General features: G+C 39.3%; 7 protein-coding genes across 7 annotated transcripts; 2 read left to right on the top strand and 5 right to left on the bottom strand. All coding sequences in view use genetic code 12, as the record gives it.

Annotated features, from left to right (window-relative positions):
* Positions 1 to 229: 229 nt before the first annotated feature.
* On the top strand, positions 230 to 3,394 carry SGD1 (Sgd1p; the record flags this gene model as incomplete). The annotated part of the gene is made up of 1 exon (XM_051754817.1): positions 230 to 3,394. The coding sequence occupies one exon, from the start codon at positions 230 to 232 to the stop codon at positions 3,392 to 3,394; it is 3,165 nt and encodes a 1,054-aa protein (XP_051606335.1).
* A 38-nt stretch (positions 3,395 to 3,432) lies between these two features.
* KGF57_005222 (uncharacterized protein) lies at positions 3,433 to 5,043 on the bottom strand (the record flags this gene model as incomplete). The annotated part of the gene is made up of 1 exon (XM_051754816.1): positions 3,433 to 5,043. The coding sequence occupies one exon, from the start codon at positions 5,041 to 5,043 to the stop codon at positions 3,433 to 3,435; it is 1,611 nt and encodes a 536-aa protein (XP_051606334.1).
* Positions 5,044 to 5,199: 156 nt separating this feature from the next.
* On the bottom strand, positions 5,200 to 8,934 carry SMC1 (cohesin subunit; the record flags this gene model as incomplete). The annotated part of the gene is made up of 1 exon (XM_051754815.1): positions 5,200 to 8,934. The coding sequence occupies one exon, from the start codon at positions 8,932 to 8,934 to the stop codon at positions 5,200 to 5,202; it is 3,735 nt and encodes a 1,244-aa protein (XP_051606333.1).
* A 285-nt stretch (positions 8,935 to 9,219) lies between these two features.
* Positions 9,220 to 11,541, bottom strand: KGF57_005220 (cysteine--tRNA ligase; the record flags this gene model as incomplete). Its single annotated transcript, XM_051754814.1, has 1 exon — positions 9,220 to 11,541. One exon carries the CDS (start codon positions 11,539 to 11,541, stop codon positions 9,220 to 9,222), a length of 2,322 nt encoding a protein of 773 aa, XP_051606332.1.
* A 1,072-nt stretch (positions 11,542 to 12,613) lies between these two features.
* RPL14 (60S ribosomal protein eL14) lies at positions 12,614 to 13,261 on the top strand (the record flags this gene model as incomplete). Its single annotated transcript, XM_051754813.1, has 2 exons — positions 12,614 to 12,724; positions 12,977 to 13,261. The coding sequence occupies 2 exons, from the start codon at positions 12,614 to 12,616 to the stop codon at positions 13,259 to 13,261; spliced, it is 396 nt and encodes a 131-aa protein (XP_051606331.1).
* Positions 13,262 to 13,663: 402 nt separating this feature from the next.
* Positions 13,664 to 15,979, bottom strand: KGF57_005218 (uncharacterized protein; the record flags this gene model as incomplete). Its single annotated transcript, XM_051754812.1, has 1 exon — positions 13,664 to 15,979. One exon carries the CDS (start codon positions 15,977 to 15,979, stop codon positions 13,664 to 13,666), a length of 2,316 nt encoding a protein of 771 aa, XP_051606330.1.
* Positions 15,980 to 16,300: 321 nt separating this feature from the next.
* Positions 16,301 to 17,602, bottom strand: FAD3 (Fad3p; the record flags this gene model as incomplete). The annotated part of the gene is made up of 1 exon (XM_051754810.1): positions 16,301 to 17,602. One exon carries the CDS (start codon positions 17,600 to 17,602, stop codon positions 16,301 to 16,303), a length of 1,302 nt encoding a protein of 433 aa, XP_051606329.1.
* Between the last annotated feature and the right edge of the window lie 1,881 nt (positions 17,603 to 19,483).

Raw genomic sequence — 19,483 nt, 5'->3', positions numbered from 1 at the left:
CTTGAATGTCTAGCTAATTGTATATCAAGCTTCGAATGCAACTTGTGTTCTTCCGAAGTCACAAAGTCAACAAAAAATCAATCAGACACTAAAAAAAAAAAAAAAAAAAAATTTTGTTTTTTTTTTTTTTTTTTTTTTTTTTTTTTGTTTGCAAGATGATCATCATCATATCTTTCAAGAGTACCCACTACTGCTGTTCATCGAACTTGCAAACGTATTGGCTTTAGAAATGGCCAGACACAGGAATGGAGACTCCTCAAGTACTATTCAACTACCCGCTCAAATCCTAGAACAAATCAATGACAAACAATCCAGGGGAGAGTATGACGCGAATGATACTAGATACGGTACTCCAACCACAAATGGGTCTAAAAAGAGAAAGTCAAGCAAGGTGCTATCTCGAAAGGAAAAGCGGAAACAAGAACGAGCGTTGAAGAAGCAAAAGCTGAACCCACATGTCAAGAAAGTGGCCTCTTCGACGAAAGCGGACAATTTTAAAGTAGGGAAGACCAGAGGCTCTATAGAGAGTGCATCTCAACATCCAACCAGTAAGCTGGAGGATGTAATGGAGAAGTTGAGGAAATTGAAGGAACAAAAGAGTGCTACCCCTGTGGCCAAGCTGCGAGTTTTGGGCGAGGATGATTTGGATGATGATTCCGTGTCTGGTCTTTCTAACCTGCAGGAGGACGAGCAATTTAGTGAAGACGAAGGGGACCAAGATACTGATCCACTAGAAGCATTGCGGCTCTTGAAGGAAAAGAATCGCAATAATGGTGCAAAACAAAAAAGCGAGATACGAATCGTGAAAGAGGATGACCTTGACGATGATGATGATGATGATGAAAATCTACTGATTAGCGATTCTAGCCAAGTCGAGGAAGATCCCATGGAAGCGTTACGGAGATTGAAGGAGAAAAAATCTAATGGGACACCTAAGAGCAATGGTGAAGTCAGAATAGTCAAGGAAGACGACTTGGAAGATGACTCAATTAGTGAAAGTGAACAACTGTACTCGTCCGAAGATGACTCTGAGTTTGGTGGATTCGATGATGCATCTGATGACGAGCTCGATTATAAAAAGGACAAAAAGCCGATTCTCAAAAAGAGTAAAGATCAGTATGCTAAACCCAATGATTTAGTCTCTGGCAGAGACGATGATGAGATTGAGTATTACGCGAAAAAACTCGGATTGAAGGACGGAAAGAAATCCAAATTGAGCAAAACTGACGAGAATGATATAATAGGGGGCCTTTTGGATGGACTAGACTTGGACTTTGCAGATGAACTAAGTGCTGCACACAAAGAGTCATTTTCTGACTCTGAAACTGAAAGTGCTCAGCTGAGTAATTACAAAGAAAGTACCAAGTACGTGGCACCTCCAACCTCAGCGATATCTCAACGAGATGAAGACGACTTAGACTATTATGCAAAGAAGTTGGGTATCAAGAAAACTGACAATTTGCCAGACGCTGATGACGATGATTTGGGCCACTTATTGGACGGTTTAGACTTTATCGATCAAGAGGAAGCTAACGAGAGTAGTGACATACTGGAGGGTGAGCTTGAAGATGGCCAACTGGATTACTTCTCCTCTGAAGAAGAAGAAGAAGAAGAAGAACGAATACGCGAAAATCCATATGTGGCACCGGGTGCTGATACACAAGACCAAAGCGGCACATCTTTGTCATCAGAGCAAAGGTACATACCCCCTGCATTGCGTAAAAAAATGGCAATGGAAGCGGAGAACGGCGATTCTGAGGAAGTTTTGAGTTTGCGTAAGGCTATCAAAGGTCCCATGAATAAACTTTCAGAAGCAAATATATCATCCATTGTCAATGAAGTTCAAAACCTATTCATGTCTCATCCTAGACAGGTTGTAAATGAGCAGTTGACGAACATTATTATTGATGGTGTTATTCAACAAGGAAGATTATTGGACACATTTGTCTACCTCCATGCTTGTCTCGTTGCTGCAATCTATAGACTACAAGGAGTTGAGTTTGGTGCTCATTTCATTCAGACATTGGTTGAGAAATTTGAACAATTCAACCAGAAAAACAATAAGAAAACGGAAGCATCCAATTTGATATCGTTGTTGTCGTCAGTATATTTGTTTCATTTGTTGTCATCAAAAGTGCTCTATGACCTAGTGAGAGAGCTCATTACTAATTTGAATGAAAACAATGCAGATTTGTTGTTGCGTTTGATTAGAAGTTCCGGAAACCAAATGCGTACCGATGACCCCTCATCTTTGAAAGACATCATTATCTTGTTGAATGAGAAGTATGCCAAGTTGTCGACTGATTGCAAAACCTCAAGGATTCAATTTTTGATTGATACAATTTCTGCATTGAAAAACAACAAAATGAAGGTACTAAATGAGGGGAACCATCAGTTGTCCATTAGGCTCAAAAAATTTTTGGGTAGCATAAACAACAACAAAGGTGGTGACCCAATACAAGTTTCATTGGATGACATACACAATGTCAACACCAGAGGAAAATGGTGGTTAGTGGGGTCAGCATGGAAAGGCAACGACGAGTTGTCTAAGCCTAGTGCTGATTCCAACGAGCTCGAGGTCAACGACATTCTCGACGCGGCCGAGCCTAATTGGTTAGAACTAGCAAAAGCGCAAAGAATGAATACTGACATTCGTAGAGCGGTATTCATTTCAATTATGTCGGCTACTGATTTTGTCGATGCTAGGACAAAATTGGATAAATTGGCATTAAAGAGGGCTCAGGAAAGAGAAATACCGAAAGTGTTGATACATTGCACCACTATTGAGCCTTCATGGAATCCATACTACGCAGTATTGGCAAACAACCTTTGCGACACGCATTCGTTCAGGAAAACATTTCAATTTATGTTGTGGGATTTGATAAAAGAGTTGGATGGTGGTGATTACGACGATGAAGAAGTCAATGTTTTGGGTATTAATGACGACGATGAAGAAACCAAATTGAAAAAGATTTTGAACCTTGGGAGATTCTATGGATATCTTTTGGCTGAGGATTCCTTACCGTTGCACTCGTTGAAAACGATCAATTTCTTGACGTCATCTGCAGACACTACTCTATTTATTGAAGTGTTGCTTGTCACCTTTTTAGATCATATTGGAAAAAAGGCAAGAAAGAATCAACTTGGTGCAGGGGTGGTGGTTGATAAATATAGCAGGAATGACAACTTATTTGATGACAGGGTGTTGGTCGAGCGGGTAATTAAAGCCAAAGACCAAATCACTTTGTTACGTGGATTACAATACTTTTTGCAAGAAAAGATCAAAGATAGTGATTTCGTCACTAAGGAGAAGCAAAGAATCAGAGTCGACTGGGGAGTCGATGCCATGTTTGACGTTATTGACGAATTGTTGAAAGAAGCAGAAGAATATTGAAATTGAAAAAAAAAAAAGGGGGTGGGGTTGGGGTTATCCTACGTAGATACACTCTTTTTCAATATAGCAACTGATTCAACGTGTTTTGTTTGTGGAAAGAAATCAAACCCTACGATGTCCTCCACTCTGTATTTTTGATTGTCGCCTTGTAATTTTTCGAAATTGGCCAAGTCTCGAGCTTGTGTAAACACATTACAACTAACATAAACAATCATGTCTGGTTCGAATTGTAAAAGTTGTTTCAAAAATAGCTCATCAGAACCCTTTCTAGATGGATCGACTATAACAACACTTCCTTTTCCCTCTATACCACTCTTTTCAAACTCTTCATTGCCAAATATATTCGAAGCGTCACCCAAAATGAATCTTGTCCTTTCAGGGTACAACCCATTCACCTTCATATTATGATTTGCATACTTGATACTTGATTCACTAATCTCAATACCAAATACATTCAATTTGTCATGAAAGTTTGACAATGCAATACCAAAGAATCCAACTCCGCAATATGTATCCACCACATTCTCTACTGGTGTTTTCAATTGCCTCATGTGATGACGTATGTAGTCCAATACTGACGGCAAGATTGAATTGTTGTTTTGGAAAAAACAATTTGAATCAAATTGGTAGACAAAGTCCTCGATTTTTTCCGTAATGACCTTTGATTGCCCCTCCAATGCAGTCTCGTAGAATTCTCCAGTATTGTGATCAACACGCATGCTTTGTCTCAAAGTCAACTGCTTCATTGGCGGTCCGTGTAGATACTTATCTCTGGCCTGTTTCAATTTCTCGTTTATCTCCACAGTAGCAATGGGACAATTTCCAACATCAATCTTGCCTCGATTGTTGACATGTTGAAATCCCAATTTAGTACATTTACCATCTCGAACATCAAAGTGCGGAGTTAGCTTCGTTCTATACGAATATTGAAGTGGTGAAGGGTTAACTACACCCAACTCGCGATCAAGTTTCAAATTTGGATAGAATAATTGATACGCCTTTCGAATGACATTTTGTTTAAACAACAATTGCTCGGGATACGATAACATCTGCAACTGACACCCATTGCATTCTTGGAAATGTTTGCATAGTATCATTCGCTCATTCCTCTTACTGTCTCGCAGCCCCTTGTTCAAAACCTCAATTAATTCCCCCTCAGCATAAAATTCATGATGCATCTTAAGCAAAACTGTAACCTTGTCGCCGGGTACAGTTTTCGGAATCATCAACACTGTATACTTTCCAAGTACATTTTCCGAGTCAGCATACTCGGAGGCATACATCGACTTCGGTATGATTGCCAACCCTTCACCATTGTGCGATACACCCCATATTTTAACATTCGGTATAATGTGCAGACGCCTTTGGAATGGTAAAAAGGCCTTGACGACATCATAAGGGTTATGTATATCGACGTCGGTAACGTTTGCATGAGTCTTTTGAGAATAATCTTTGAGAAACTGGCATATTTCGAGAAAGGTAACGTTACTGGGATGAGTTGGATCCGTCAAGTCCTTTCTTCGTTTGGTCTTTTTGAAATATTTCAACAACGAGGAGACCTTCTCTTGCTTTCGAGCTGTGGTTTTAATCGAGTATAATCTTTGAGTTGTCCATAGTGAAGGTTCTATTCTTCGTATCCTTGCCAACATTGGATCGTGATCGAGACTGTTTTCATTTTTATTTCAATTTTGCGATGACCCCTTCTACTTTTTTCTTTTTTTTTCTTTATCTTTTGCAACAATTAAAAAAGAACTGACTGCCAATCACATTTACTCCATTACTCATTCAAAGATTTCTACACACAACTATACGGCAAGAACTGGGTTCCCAGGTAATGGAACATCTTCATCTGGGTACTCACTCAAATCAAGCGTCACTGTCTTGGAACTATTCTCTCTTTGTTCGCGATATATACCCACGAGAGCATCAGATTTCTCATACAAGTTGTTCTTTAATGAGATAACAATAAATTGGAAATTGGGGCCAGCATGGTTCCTAATGTAATTTCCAATCTTTGCCACGTTGCTGTTGTCCAAAGCAGCATCAATTTCATCCAAAACAAAAAATGGTGCTGGTTGGAAGGAATGAATGGCGAATAATAACGCCAATGCTGCCATCGTTTTCTCTCCTCCCGATAACAACTCCATGTCCTGGAACCGTTTCATAGGAGGCATTGCATGATACTTTACTCCGGACGAATAGGGACTATCTTCATCCTCCAAGATCAAAAATGCAGATCCACCCATAGGAGATACGTTAGATTTGGTCAATTCTTTATAGGTGGCATCAATGCAGCCGGATATATGATTGAATGCCTCCATAAATTTTTCATACCTCTTTTCGCTAATTGCTTTGAACTTATCTGCGGCTTTCCTTTCATTGTGGCGGGCGACTGAATAATCTTTGTCGTAACCTCTCAACTTGTTTTCAACATCCTTGAATCTCTCCAATGCTTTGGCATTCGGGGTCAATTTTTCCAAGCTTTCAATGGTATTCTGAAGCATCACCTCAAGTTCAGCCTCCAACTTGGGGCTGAAAGTTTCCTTGTATTTGTCGTCGAGCATTTCGTAATCAATTTCGATTTTGTAGATTTCACCCAAGGCTCCATCTGAATCTTCGCCCATAGATATACCCTCAAGGTCGCCTGCCTCCAATGGCAAAATCGTGTTTTGTATTTTGCAACTCTTCAAAAGGTTGGCTCTAATGGAATCTACTTTTAATAGCCTCTCCTCCTTCTCGATAATCTCCTTTGTAAGATTTGTCGTCTCCTGTGACTTTTCAGCCAAATCGTTTTCAACTAGCTTGGATGATTTCAACTTCGATTCTAAAAGCTGCTCCACTTTCTTTTGCTCCTTGCGTAAAACCTCATTCTCTGCTAGAGCAACATCGAGCTCATCTTCCAAGCTGTTCTTCTCCTGTTGTATATTGCTCAACTCCTCCTTCAAATCAGCAATTTGAATCTTGATGGCATGTCTACGCGACTCGGTCTCCTGGCATCGACTTGTGTCAAAGTCAAATCGATTCTGCAAAACGGAGATTGATTTCAAAAATAACGATCTCTCTTTGGCTCGTGTTCTCAAGGCTGTTCCATGCAACTCCTCATATTTTTCAATACCATCATTAATTTTCCATTTTTGACAAAAATCTTCATATATTGCAGACTTTTTCTTCTTGATATTCTTTTCAATTCGAGAAATTTCCTTATCGATTCGTTCAAAGTCCAGTTTCATTTCTTGCAAAGTCTCATCAAATTTGGTACACTGTGTCTTGAGAAACTCAACTTCACTGAGTTTATCATTAATCGCCCTTTCTAAGGTGGCTTTCTGATTCTTCAACACCGGTAATTTGTCATCCAACAGACTAATCTCTTCTGCCAACAAATTGATTTCCAACTCCTTTGGTCTAGTTTCTTGTAATTTCATCACCCTTGACAACAAAACCTCTTTTCTTTCATTCATCTTTGTCCATTCCTGTTTATTCCAACTGATATTTGCAGAAGACTTGCGAAGTTGTTGACCACCAGTCATTTGTCCTGACTTGTGAATGACTGATCCTTGCAATGTCACAATTTTGTTTTCAAACTTCCTCGACGAGTTCCATCTAATAGACCTGGCTACATTTATATCATCAGCAACTAAAGCGTTTCCAACAATGTATTCAACTGCAGGTCCTAGTGACTTGTCATCGTATTCCACGATATCCATTCCTGGAACAGCGGCGTCATTTACAGACCTCAAATAGCTCAAATTTACTGGGTCAAATTCAACTGAATCCAACGGAATAAACGTAGCCACACCTGCTCTCCTTTCCTTCAAAAGGTCAATACACCTATAAGCAATTGCGGCAGTTTCCACAACTATGGCATCAGAATTATGCCCCAAGATTGTCAGCAAAGCAGATTCGTATTTCTGTTCAGTTGGACGAATCAACTCATGCACCAAGCCCTTGATAGACCCGGTTGGGAGTAATCTCTTGAGGCTGGATATATTTTCTCTCAATTTCTTTTGCTTGTTGGATTCACGTTGTTGCGACGATAAATCTTCCAACTTTAACAAAACATCTTTGAGCTCAGTATTGAGTTCAAACTCTTCCTTATTAAACGCGTCTTTTTGCTGAATAAGCTTGTCTCTAGCAGTATTCTTTTCCTCCTTTTTATTCAAGATCTGGGCAATTTCGTTTTCCAAATCGTTCAACTTTGATTTCAACTCCAAGTTGAGACTCGATTGAAGATTTCGCATTCTTGACTCGGTGTTGGACTTTTGATTGGTCAAACTCATTTCTTTGATTGCCAAGGAGTCTTTATCATTAATCAATAAGGAAATCTGTTCTTCGAGATCGGAACCGCTGGCCGCCAAATACTCTGCTCTAAGCTTCTCGTACTCTTGCTGACCCTCCTCTGGTATATTCAAGTTTGATGATGCAGCGATAGAAGATCGAACCTGTTCCTCAAAATCTTTAAACAACTTCTTGCTATCATTTAGTTGCTTTTCGAGTTTCTTTATTTGCGCCTTTTGAGAAGTAATATCAGTCTCCAAATCTGATACTTTATTTTCGTGTGACTTAATTTTAGAGGACAATGATATCTTGTTTGACTCTAGGGGAATTAATTTTCGCTTGATGGATTCAACCTTCTGATTGGATTGTTCGATTTGTCTAGTGTAACTTTTTGAATCAAGAGCTATGTTGGAACACTCTGATGTGAATGATTTATAAGTACTTTCCTTTTTTGAAAGTTCACTTTTCAATTCTTTCAATTGGTCATTCTTGGCCCTAATTTCCTCCTCTAACTGGTAATGCTTTCTTTCATTGTGGTACAATTGATACAAGTTTAATTTCTTGACAAGGTCGTTTCTCAAGATAAGACTCTTTTCGAATTGCCGTTGTTCAGAAGCTTGTTCCTTGTACTGCTTGGACTCTGAGTTCAAAGTTCTCTTTCTTGAAAACACTTCATTGGTGACTTCATGGGCCCGATCCTTTTCTTCTTTCAAACGATCGTATTCTTCGATGTATTCGTCGGATCCACTAATATGCTCAATAATGGCAGATAATTCCTTTGGGTTCTGTGCAGCAATCTGTTCAACATCACCTTGAAACACGAGAAAGTTTCTTGCCTTGACTAAAATGTTCTCTTGCTTCAACGTAGCTGCATAGTTGAGTCTAGTCACAGATTGATCATTGATTTGATACTCGGTACTTCCACTAGCTGAAATCGATCTTTTTAATCGCAAGATTTCACCATCATCTCTTTCATATATGGCCAATACATAAGCTGTTCTAGGATCTTGTTCAATGTTGGAGACGCTATCGTCTAAATCGACAGTTGCATCCTTTCTCCCACGGTATATCAAGTCTCGTAAGTGCCTTGACCTGAGCTGAGACGAGTTGAGACCCAACACAAAGGATATTGCATCCATCATGTTTGACTTTCCTGAACCATTTGGACCAATGATAGATACAAAATTGGACGAGCCAAAGCCAATTTTTGTTTTACCCCTGTATGATTTGAAATTGTTGAGCTCTAAACCTAGTAACCTACCCATGACGCAACTCCTCTGTGAATTAGCTATTGATGGTGTGCGTTGTGTTGTGTGTTGTGTGTGGTGTGTTGTGTGTGGTGTGTTGTGTGTGTTGTGTGTGTTGTGTTTACACCAGGAACGCGATTTCAGAGGAAGCCAAAAAAAAAAAAAATAATAAAAATAAAAAACAGAGAGATTTGCAAAAGACGCGTAATATCAATCAATCAAGATAAACCATTTTTTTAGACGACACTATATTTACAATTCTTTCATCCAATCTATGAACTCGTTCATTTCTCAACAGTTTCATCAGGCAGTTTGACCAGTCGACTTCAAATACTCGTTGTAAAGTCTTTCCTGTTGTTGATATTGCTTCATTAACTTCTTCTTCATACTTTTGCTAACTTCCTCTCCTTTACTATCAATTGTTGGAATTCCCATTTCGTCAAATTCCTTGAACGATGGATCCTTTTTAAACAACTCACTAGGAGGAATCTTCATTTGTGCCAACTTTTCCGCCTCCTTCTTTGCCTTCAAAGCCTCCTGTTCCTTCCTTTTGGCTTCCTTCTCTGCCAGCTGCTTAGCTTTAGCTTCCTGTTGTGCGAGTAATTGTTGCTTTTCCGACTCGTTGAGGAACTTGACCAAAGCACTTCCATCTGGTCTATCATCTAGGGAAACATTGATATTGATCAAGTCTGAGCGAATAGCATCAGAAGCAGATAAAAAATCCTTCAAATCGGCTTTCTTAATGGCCAAATTTCTCACTTGGTCTCTAAACTTTGCCAACGCTTTAACATAGGGCATTGCAACTTCCTCCTCTGTGGAGCCTGCACTACCAGCTGAAGAGGAGGATTCATCGACCCAGCCAAGTTTATCTGGCCTTGATTGGAATCCTAGAATGTTGAGGATTTTCAGAATCCATGAAGTGACCAGTAACAAAACTTCAATTCGTAGTTCGCTCTTACCTGTAGTAACCAATTGTATGTAGTTGTTGCTCTTGGAAACCAACTCTACCAAATGTTTTATGGCATCTCCACTTGATAAATTGTCGTTGAATGCAATATTCACATCGTCTTGGGCTTTGCTCAAATCGGTATACAATTGTTTTTCAATTTCTCCAATACGTTTTGACACGTATTCCCCATTTTCCACTTTATGCTTGTACTCGTGATTCAAAGCACGAACGTTTGTGAAAAACTTGCTAAATGTGGACTCAATAGACATCACCTCGCTGACTAAAGTGTCTTTAAAGTCTAATGGTTTGTTCCATGGGCACAATGCAAAAACAAATCTCAATTGCCTCGAGTTAAAATCCTTCAATGCATCATTAATAGTGATGAAGTTTTTCAACGATTTCGACATCTTTTGCCCTTGAATGTGCAAATGTCCATTATGCATGAAATAATTAACCCATTGGTTGTTGTCAAAGTATGCTTCAGATTGTGCCAACTCGTTGTCGTGATGTGGGAAACACAAGTCCACGCCACCACTATGTATGTCCATTTGTGATCCGGTGATATCAGAAGCCATCACCGAGCACTCAATGTGCCACCCGGGCCTGCCTTTACCCCATTTCGAATCCCAAGCAGGTTCACCTGGTTTTGACGCTTTCCATAATGCAAAATCGCTAGGACTGCGTTTAGCGTTGCCTAGACTCAATGAGCCTTCACCATCATTGATCAAGCTCATGTCACCTTTGTTCCAAGGTTGCAATTTGGCATAATCGTGTTTCGAGTGTTCATATTTCACTGTATCAAAATACACGGATCCGTCCTCTGTTGCATAAGCGTACCCATTGGATATTATCTTGTCTACGTATTCAATGATATCTGGGACGTATTCGGACACTCTCGTAGTCACTGAGGGAGGCAAAACGTTGAGCTTTGACATGTCTTCGTTGAACTTGTTTTCCCAGTATAATGGAAGTTTTTTGAAAATGCTAGGTTCTGTTACTGATGCACCATGCTCTTTGTCCAAGTATACAACAGCAACATCCTTAATCTCATTCAAAAATTTGTCGTAAGAGATACTCTTGTCATTTATGGCATTGAGGGCTCTCTCCACGGCCTTGACATACATTGGGAATTTTGGCTTTTCTTTCTTTATTTCCTCGATATTTGGTATGGATTGAGACCACTTGATGAAATCTGTTTCCACGTCACCTTTGAACTCCGGTAAGTTCTTTTCCGTGTAGTAGCTCAAGTAAGTTTTCGATAAATCAAGTACTTCCTTGACACCTTTATACTGACTAGCAATTTTCTCCTCAAAAAGATGCTGTTGACGAGCAGCTATGATAATTTTGTCATCTATGTCAGTTACATTTTGGATAAACAAGACATTGTATCCAAAGTAATCTTGCAAGATTCTCCTACAGATATCTGTGGACACATAATTTCTAGCATGACCCATATGAGAGTGGTCATATACCGTTGGACCACAGCTGTACCATGTAATGTGACCAGGTTTAATTGGATGGAACTCGTTCTTGGTACGCGTTAACGAGTTGTAAATTTTCAACTTTGGTTTAGATGATGAGTTATCTATCGGTTCATACCATTTGGGTTGTTGGACAGATGGCTTTTTGGTTGCTGCAGTTGATGCTGTTGTAACAGTTGATGATAATGAAGACATAATTCGAGCAATATGGTTCAATCTTCGGCTATAAATCATACAGCCAAAAAAAAAAAAACCAAAAAAAACAGGTGGTTTACGACTGGGTGTTATCGTAGTGATGTGTTTTGACTCACCAAAAGGTCCGCACGCTAAAATAACAACAAAAAAAAAAATGAGAGAAGTTTACGACACAAGTTGCAAAATGGCGATACTTGACTTTATGCGATAGTAATGAAGGGAGAGGCGACCGCACTGAGAGAGCATCAGGCGTGATTCTCTGGCTAAAGAAGACATAAGTGCCGTAACTACGTAATAGTTATTGCATGGAGAGATCTTATAGTAGAGTGGAAGTTGCAGAGTGAAAGTTTAATCAACCGCTTTCTTCACAAGTCTGCTTCAATTTCATAGATTCTCAGTTAATAAAATTGTCGCATGATGTATTCACCCCATATTGAAACTAGGCGTGTTTCGGATGTGAATACTCTAGAACGCAAATTATAGGTCATCATAGAACTAATGAGATTGAAGTAGATCCGAAGACCTAGTGTCCTGTATTGATAAACTCAATCTTTGTTCTTACACTTGAGTAAGTAACAGACTGAGTTGAGCCTTACTGGAAACGGTCTCTTTCTGTGTGGTATCAATAAGCTCGTGGAGGTAAGAGGGTACCACTTGTGCGTATTGAAACATTGTTGCCTTCCTCTGGTATGATTATGATGTTGTTTATGTTTTTTTTTGTCTTCTTTATTCGATTCTGTTATGCAATTTAGGGCTTTGACCTGAATTTATTATTTCACGTGACTTTATTCATTCTACAAAGTCGTGTGTTACAAACAACACATACAATCTTTATTTTTTTTCTTCTCTCTTTCACTCACGCTCTCACTCTCGCTCTCTGCGATTCTTCTATACACTTTGTGTGACTGTTTCTTAAAGTGCTACCAACCAACTACTAACAAAATCCTTCTCACTTCACCCATTGCCTCACTGTCTCACTGAAGAACAAAAATTTAATTTTCAAATCCTCCATACAAAGTTTTCACTGTCATCTACACAACCTTTATATCCATTTACTACAACACAACCAAAGATGTCATCAACTGTTAAAGCTGCCAACTGGAGATTTGTTGAAGTCGGACGTATCGTCTTAGTAGACAACAAGAACTTGGCCACCATTGTTGAAATTATTGATCAAAAAAGAGTATGTCGAAAATTTCACCACATCGAGTTTGTGTGGGAGCCACTTTGAAGATATTGCGAGACATCACTAGATTTGAGGTGATCGAAATGACCAACAGCTACCCTACGATGTGTATCGAATCACCAACTACTTACACATCCACTGGTTGAAGGTTACTACACCAAATCCAATGTTGTCGCCGTTTCTCTTCACTCCATTAATCCAACATTGTTTATCAACAATATACTAACATCTATCTTTTTTTTTCTTTAGGCTTTAATCGATGGTCCAAAAGTACCAAGACAAGCTATCTCCTTCGCCAAGGTCACCTTGACCCCAATCGTCTTGCCAAACTTGCCAAGAGGTGCCAGAACCGCCACTGTCCAAAAGAAATGGGCTGCTTCAGAAGTTGACAGCAAATGGGCTTCATCAGCTTGGGCTAAGAAATTGGCCACCAAGGAAAAGAGAAGTCAATTGAGCGACTTTGAAAGATTCCAAGTTTTGGTTTTGAAGAAACAAAGAAGATACGCCACCAAGAAAGCTTTGGCTAAGGCTTAAATGAAATCTTTTGAAAATCTTTGAATCAAAAAAAAATAGGGAGAGGAGTTCTGGCGAAGATATAAAGAGATCAAACACTGTGTAATAGTCAAAAAAAAAAATTTTTTTGTTCATAATACTATATTTTCATCTGGGAAATAGGACCATTTTGTTTTCCTGAAGCTCCAAGTTAAATCTTGGAGTGGAGTTGGGGAAACAAAACACCACTATCATGTCACTTACATCATCATTTCATTCTGTTGTTAAACCATTCCAATTTTATAAGTTTATAAAATATAATATTAAGTAAGAAAAAAAAAAATTACGAATCTTGTATAAATTGTCAAGAAAGCGGTTTTTGCTGTATCTCTCTCTCTATCGTTTTATCTACAAGAGTCTATATACACATATGGACAAGTGTCTTCACTTTTTGTTACCGTGAGCTTTTTCGTGATCACTGATTAATTGCTTTTGCAACTGAGGACTGGCTTGAGAATACTTGAGGAATTCCAATGAAAACTCTCCTTTACCTTGAGTACATGCTCTCAAACTTGTAGAGAATCCAAACATTGAATTCAACGAACACTCAGCAGTGACAGTAAACTCGTCCTGTCCGTTAACAGTTTCGTTAATCATACCACCCAACTTGTTGACCAACCCAACAACCGATCCCTGAAACTCATTTGGTGCCGTGATTTCAACATTCATAATTGGCTCCAAAATCACTGGAGACGCATTGAGGAAAGCTTGTCTGAAAGCACCTTGGGTAGCGGTTCTGAATGCCAATTCCGAAGAATCCACAACGTGGGTTTGACCATCATTGATAAGCATAGAAACACCCAAAACCTTGTGCCCAATCAATGGACCTTTTTCCAAACAGTCATCAAACCCTTTGTTACATGCCAACAAGAATTTTTCAGGAATTTTACCACCAACTATTTGAGTCTCGAATTTGTTTTCACCTTCAATCGGATTCATCTCACCAACAACTCTACCATATTGACCAGCACCACCGGATTGTTTCTTGTGGGTGAAATCAAAACTTGCAGGCGCCGTAATAGCTTCTCTATAAGCAACTTGAGGTTTTCCAGTAACACAATCAACACCATATTCTCTCTTAATTCTCTCAACATAAATTTCCAAATGCAACTCACCCATTCCGGAGATAATAGTTTCTTTCGACTCGGAGTCGTAATGCACTTTAAAAGTGGGGTCTTCTTTTTGGAACCTATTCATGGCTTTGGAGAATGCACCATTGTCTTTGGACTTGGGTGCAATACTCAATGAAATAACCGCTTCCGGGACAAACATTGAACTCATGGCAATCTGTTGTGATGAGCCTTGGCCAATAAAAGTGTCCCCTGAAGCACAATCGATACCAAATGTAGCACAAATCTCACCACTTCCAACTTCAGCTACATCCTCCATATCATTCGAATGCATTCTCACCAATCTTGAAACTTTAACCTTTTTGCCGGTTTTGATGTGGGTCATGTATGCTCCCTTTTTCAATTTACCTTGATATACTCTGATGTATGTCAATTGACCATATGGGCCCTCTTCCAATTTGAACGCCAATCCTACAAATGGAGCAGCACTGGATGGGATCAAATTGATTGGTGTCTCACTTCCGTCCTTGTGGATCTCCAAACCAGTGTTTAAAATCTCGTTAGGTTGTGGCAAGTAATCAACAACTGAGTCCAACACTGGCTGAATACCTCTGTTGGCCAAAGCCGACCCCATAAGCACAGGAGTAAACTTCCTTCCAATGGTTGCACGCCTAATTGCAGCCTTGATTTGCTCCACTGTGGGTTCTTCACCTTCCAAGTAAATGTCAGCCATTTCTTCATCAACATCAGCCAAAGTTTCAATCAACAATGCTCTTTTCTCCTCAACCAAATCTTTCAACTCTGCAGGTACCTCGGCAGCTCTAATGGTCTCCCCTTGTGCACCTTCATTGTACAAAGCAACGCGATCAATAATATTGACAACACCTTTCAATTCATCTTCAGCACCAATGGGGACTTGGATAGCTGCGGCCGGCATCTTCAACTTTAAATTAATTTGCTCAATGGCCCTCCATGGGTTAGCACCCATACGGTCCATCTTGTTGATGAATGTAACTCTTGGAACATTGTAACGACGCATTTGTCTGTCGACTGTCACGGTTTGAGATTGAACTCCAGCAACTGCACAAACCACCAAAACAGCACCATCCAAAACACGCAATGCTCTTTCAACTTCAATTGTAAAATCAATATGGCCTGGAGTGTCAATCAAATTGAAATGGTATGCCTTGTCGTCTTTATCCCATGAACAGTACGTGGCTGCGGATTGAATAGTGATACCCTTCTCCCTTTCCAAATCCATATGGTCCATTTTGGCACCAACCGAATCACGTCCTCTGACCTCGTGGATGGCTTTGATTCTACCAGTGTAGAATAAAACACGTTCAGTAAAAGTGGTTTTACCTGAATCTATATGTGCCGAGATACCGATATTTCTGATCCTTTTGGATGCATTGATATCTTCTTCAGGAAGGTTCTTCATGATCTCATCAATGACAACTTTTTCCTCTTCATAAGTCTCTGGCTGTTTTTGTTTCAAATCATCGAGTGAACGTAGCGACGTTTGGAACCCCCTTGACAAGATATACGATTGTTGTAACTGGACCAGGTGCAGAAGAGCATATCTCTGCAACCTGCTACTCCTTAAAACATTGCGTAGCACGCTCGTCATGGGAAACTCTTGTGGTTAAAACTGATACAGCTATTACAAAACCATCACCAGATCATTGGCTGAAAAATTTTTGCAAAGTAGACAAAAAGAAAAAAAAAAAAAAAAAAAAAAAAAAAAAAAAAAAAAAAATTAAAAAAAAAAAAAAAAAAAAAANAAAAATAAAAAAAAAAAAAAAAAAAAAAAAAAAAAAAAAAAAAAAAAAAAAAAAATGCGAGTTTTTGCAATTACGCATACAACAACAGCATTTACACTGGATGGTGTGATCTAAATAAATAAACGTTGCAACATCTAAATACATACAACAAAAGCTTTGTACAGGCATTAGTTCTTTGGTTGAACACCGAGTCCGTTGACGTTTCTAAACATCATCACTCCCTTTGCATCCTCCTTATCGTCGTCAACAAATTGGCATCTTCTAAGACACTTCCACAAACTGACCCACATTGACTCCCCTTCGTATCTATAGTGTTCACCCATAACTTTCTTGATGGCTTCGGTGGCTTCTCTTGCATTGTAAAATGGGATTCTAGACACATAATGGTGTAAAACGTGAGTTTCAATAATATCATGGAAAATGTGTTGCCCAATGAATCCAAAATTACGGTCAATTGTAGCTGCTGCACCACGAGCAAAAGTCCACTCCTTGGCGGTATAATGGGGCATAGTGGGGTCTGTGTGTTGTAAGAACGTGACAAATACCAACCAATGGTTGACCCATAACCATGGAACAAACCAATTGATCATCATATTGAATAATCCAAAGTTCTTGTACCATTGGTAAACAACAGTGAATGTAGTAATGATACCAATGTCAGATAAGATGATATTCCAGTACTGGCTTTTTTCAAAAACAGGTGAAGTTGGGGAGTAGTGTGATCGACCATACCAAGTAGTTCCCTTGTATTCTTGCCCAGTGGCATTCGTGGCCAAGTAGAATTGTAAGCCACCCAATTGTTGAAACACCAAAATGGCAAAAGTCCAAATTGGACTCTCTTCCATCAAATCCTCAACTTTCTCAACGTTACTCTTTTTCAAATACTCTTCCTTTGTATATGGGATGAATACCATATCCTTGGTCAAGTGACCAGTAGCCTTGTGATGCTTTGCATGACTGTACTTCCATGAAAAGTATGGCACAACCAAGTATGAATGGAGAACCCAACCAATAAAGTCGTTGACTTTTGGATAGTCAGAAAAAGCACCGTGGCCACATTCATGCGCCAATATCCATAACCCAAATCCAAACAATCCAATCATATACGATTGCACCATCCAAGCAGCACCTCGAAGTGCAGTTGAAACGGTTTCATGGCCGGAAATCTCAAGTTGTGGAATGAATTTGTGTCCAATGTATCCAATCAAAACCATCATGGTGATATCTCTCACCACATAACCCAATGATCTGGTCAAAGACCTGTCGTAACAGTGCTTGGGAATAGCTTGTAAGATCTCCTTGATTGTGTAGTCAGGAACCTTGAACACATTTCCATTAGTATCTATCGTTGTCAAGTTGGAAGATGGCACGTTGGTGCTCAATGAAGTGACATTTCCTGATCTCTTGACGGTAGATTTAGAGTCTTCGACTAACCCAGTAGTCGTGGATGCATGCGCGATAGTGCTCATTGTATTAAACAAACAGAGTCCCTTAAAATTAGATTTGGATCTGAGGAAAGAAGAGCAATACAGAACTGTAATGTATATATATATATATATATCTATATTTTTTTTTTTACATTTATGCCAACACGATATTCGCATCTCCTTATCATCGCCTAATTCCCCATTGGCTCTCTTAAGTCTAAACTCGAAAGAGTGCAAAAGGCCATCAAGGAAAAAATTTTCCATACTTTGTGGCGTCTTATATTTTTTTTATGGAAAGAGTAGAATAGGCATAACGAAAAAAAAAAGAAAAAAAAAAAAACAGAAAGTTTGTATAAGTAAGGCGTTGAGAGTGTACAGTAAGATCATCATAGTTGCTCTCACTTTCCCATTTTCAGTAACGTCGGTAGGCTGTGTACGAACTGTGTGTATGTGTATAGCAAATGCTCCTTCCCCTTGTGGGTGCAAACGTATGCGTTGAGTAATGTGAAATATGCTCCTCCACACAAAACATATCAAGGAGGGGGAGATGGAGGGCGGATGCGGGTCCTAATAGCAAAAAAAATAAACAAAAAAAAACTAAACAAAAAGAAATGTCTCAGCCTTGTGTGTGTTATATGCAGGTACGAAACTGGTAGCAGGAAGATGCAACGGTTGCACTAAAAATAGAATCATAGAGTATATGTGGTCGTGTCAAGCATGGAAATTGATAAGAGTGGGTATAAAATAGTGCCGAGATGTTTGGTGAATCTGGAGAAACGTACTATAATTAGCTTCAAGCTTGAAAAATTGTGTGGTTCACTTCGCCTAGTGTTAGTAGTGAGTGTTGTCTCACCACATTAATGGAAATTTCATCAAGATGTCATGCAAAAAAAATTGCCAACTGTGTTTGGAACTAAACTATCCTGTGCTCAAACTGACAATGTTGAGTACTCTTTATCTAACACTCGGATCCAGTTACAATATTGAACTTTACAGTTGATGCGCTATTGGTGGAAGTTAAGCCAATTGCACGTGATCTAAGTCACGTGTATTCGGAAGTATGTCAGGAAAATTACTCTATTGAAAACACAATTCATTCCCATCCGTGAAACCATTCAGAGATACTAACAAAAGTCATTTTTTGGGAAGGTGCAATTGTACGCCCTCTATTTCCCTTGTTAACTTCTTTAGATTAATTCCATCAGCCAGTCCATACTGAGAGACGTGATTGTTGCTTCAATTGTGGTGATCGTCTTCCACGTTTTCAGAGGGTGCGTGGGAGTATGAGATTTGCAGCTGCTGAGAAGTCAACGAATCTTTGTTTTTGTCATACCATCGACGTCCTTTATCCAGTTCACCTATAGACAGGTTACCTAAGGTTCTTCTCTTTACCACAAAGAACCAACCTATGAACTCTAGACGTTTTGATGGCTCGTCATCTTACATTATACGAGTTATCACCTCGCCTAGGTCTTCCTCGACTTGCTCACTGCAGAACTAAAACGTTTGGAAACTATAAATCGAACGTAAATAATCTCGAAATGAAAATCAGACACCGAACTACTAAATTCAAAGCATACTGAACCAAATAACAACAAGTCTGGTTAAGCAAATACCCGAGATCACCATTAAGCCAGTCATGAGTAACATGTCTGTGCAATTCAAACACGTTGAAGTTCAATGCATTCACAACTTGAACCACCTTGCCCCCCCCCCCCCTTTCCCCCTCCGCTTATGTTTCGCAATAATTTCGTAAAAGAACAATGAAACATCAATTGGCGGATCAAAGAAAATTAAATTGATACCTCGTAAATCAAATTCAAACGAAGTGGGGTCATTCGGACGGAGGTGTGGCACCAATTTCAAGTACCACAAAATCTCGATCCGTTTGTTGTTGCTTAGATTTCGAGTGGTACAGAACAA

Source organism: Candida theae, assembly GCF_024610275.1.
Source record: "Candida theae strain CBS 12239 chromosome Unknown scaffold22, whole genome shotgun sequence".
Classification (NCBI taxonomy): Eukaryota; Fungi; Ascomycota; class Pichiomycetes; order Serinales; family Debaryomycetaceae; genus Lodderomyces; species Lodderomyces theae.
The sequence above is the reverse complement of the archived record's forward strand: the minus strand, read 5'-3'. Positions and strand labels throughout refer to the sequence as shown.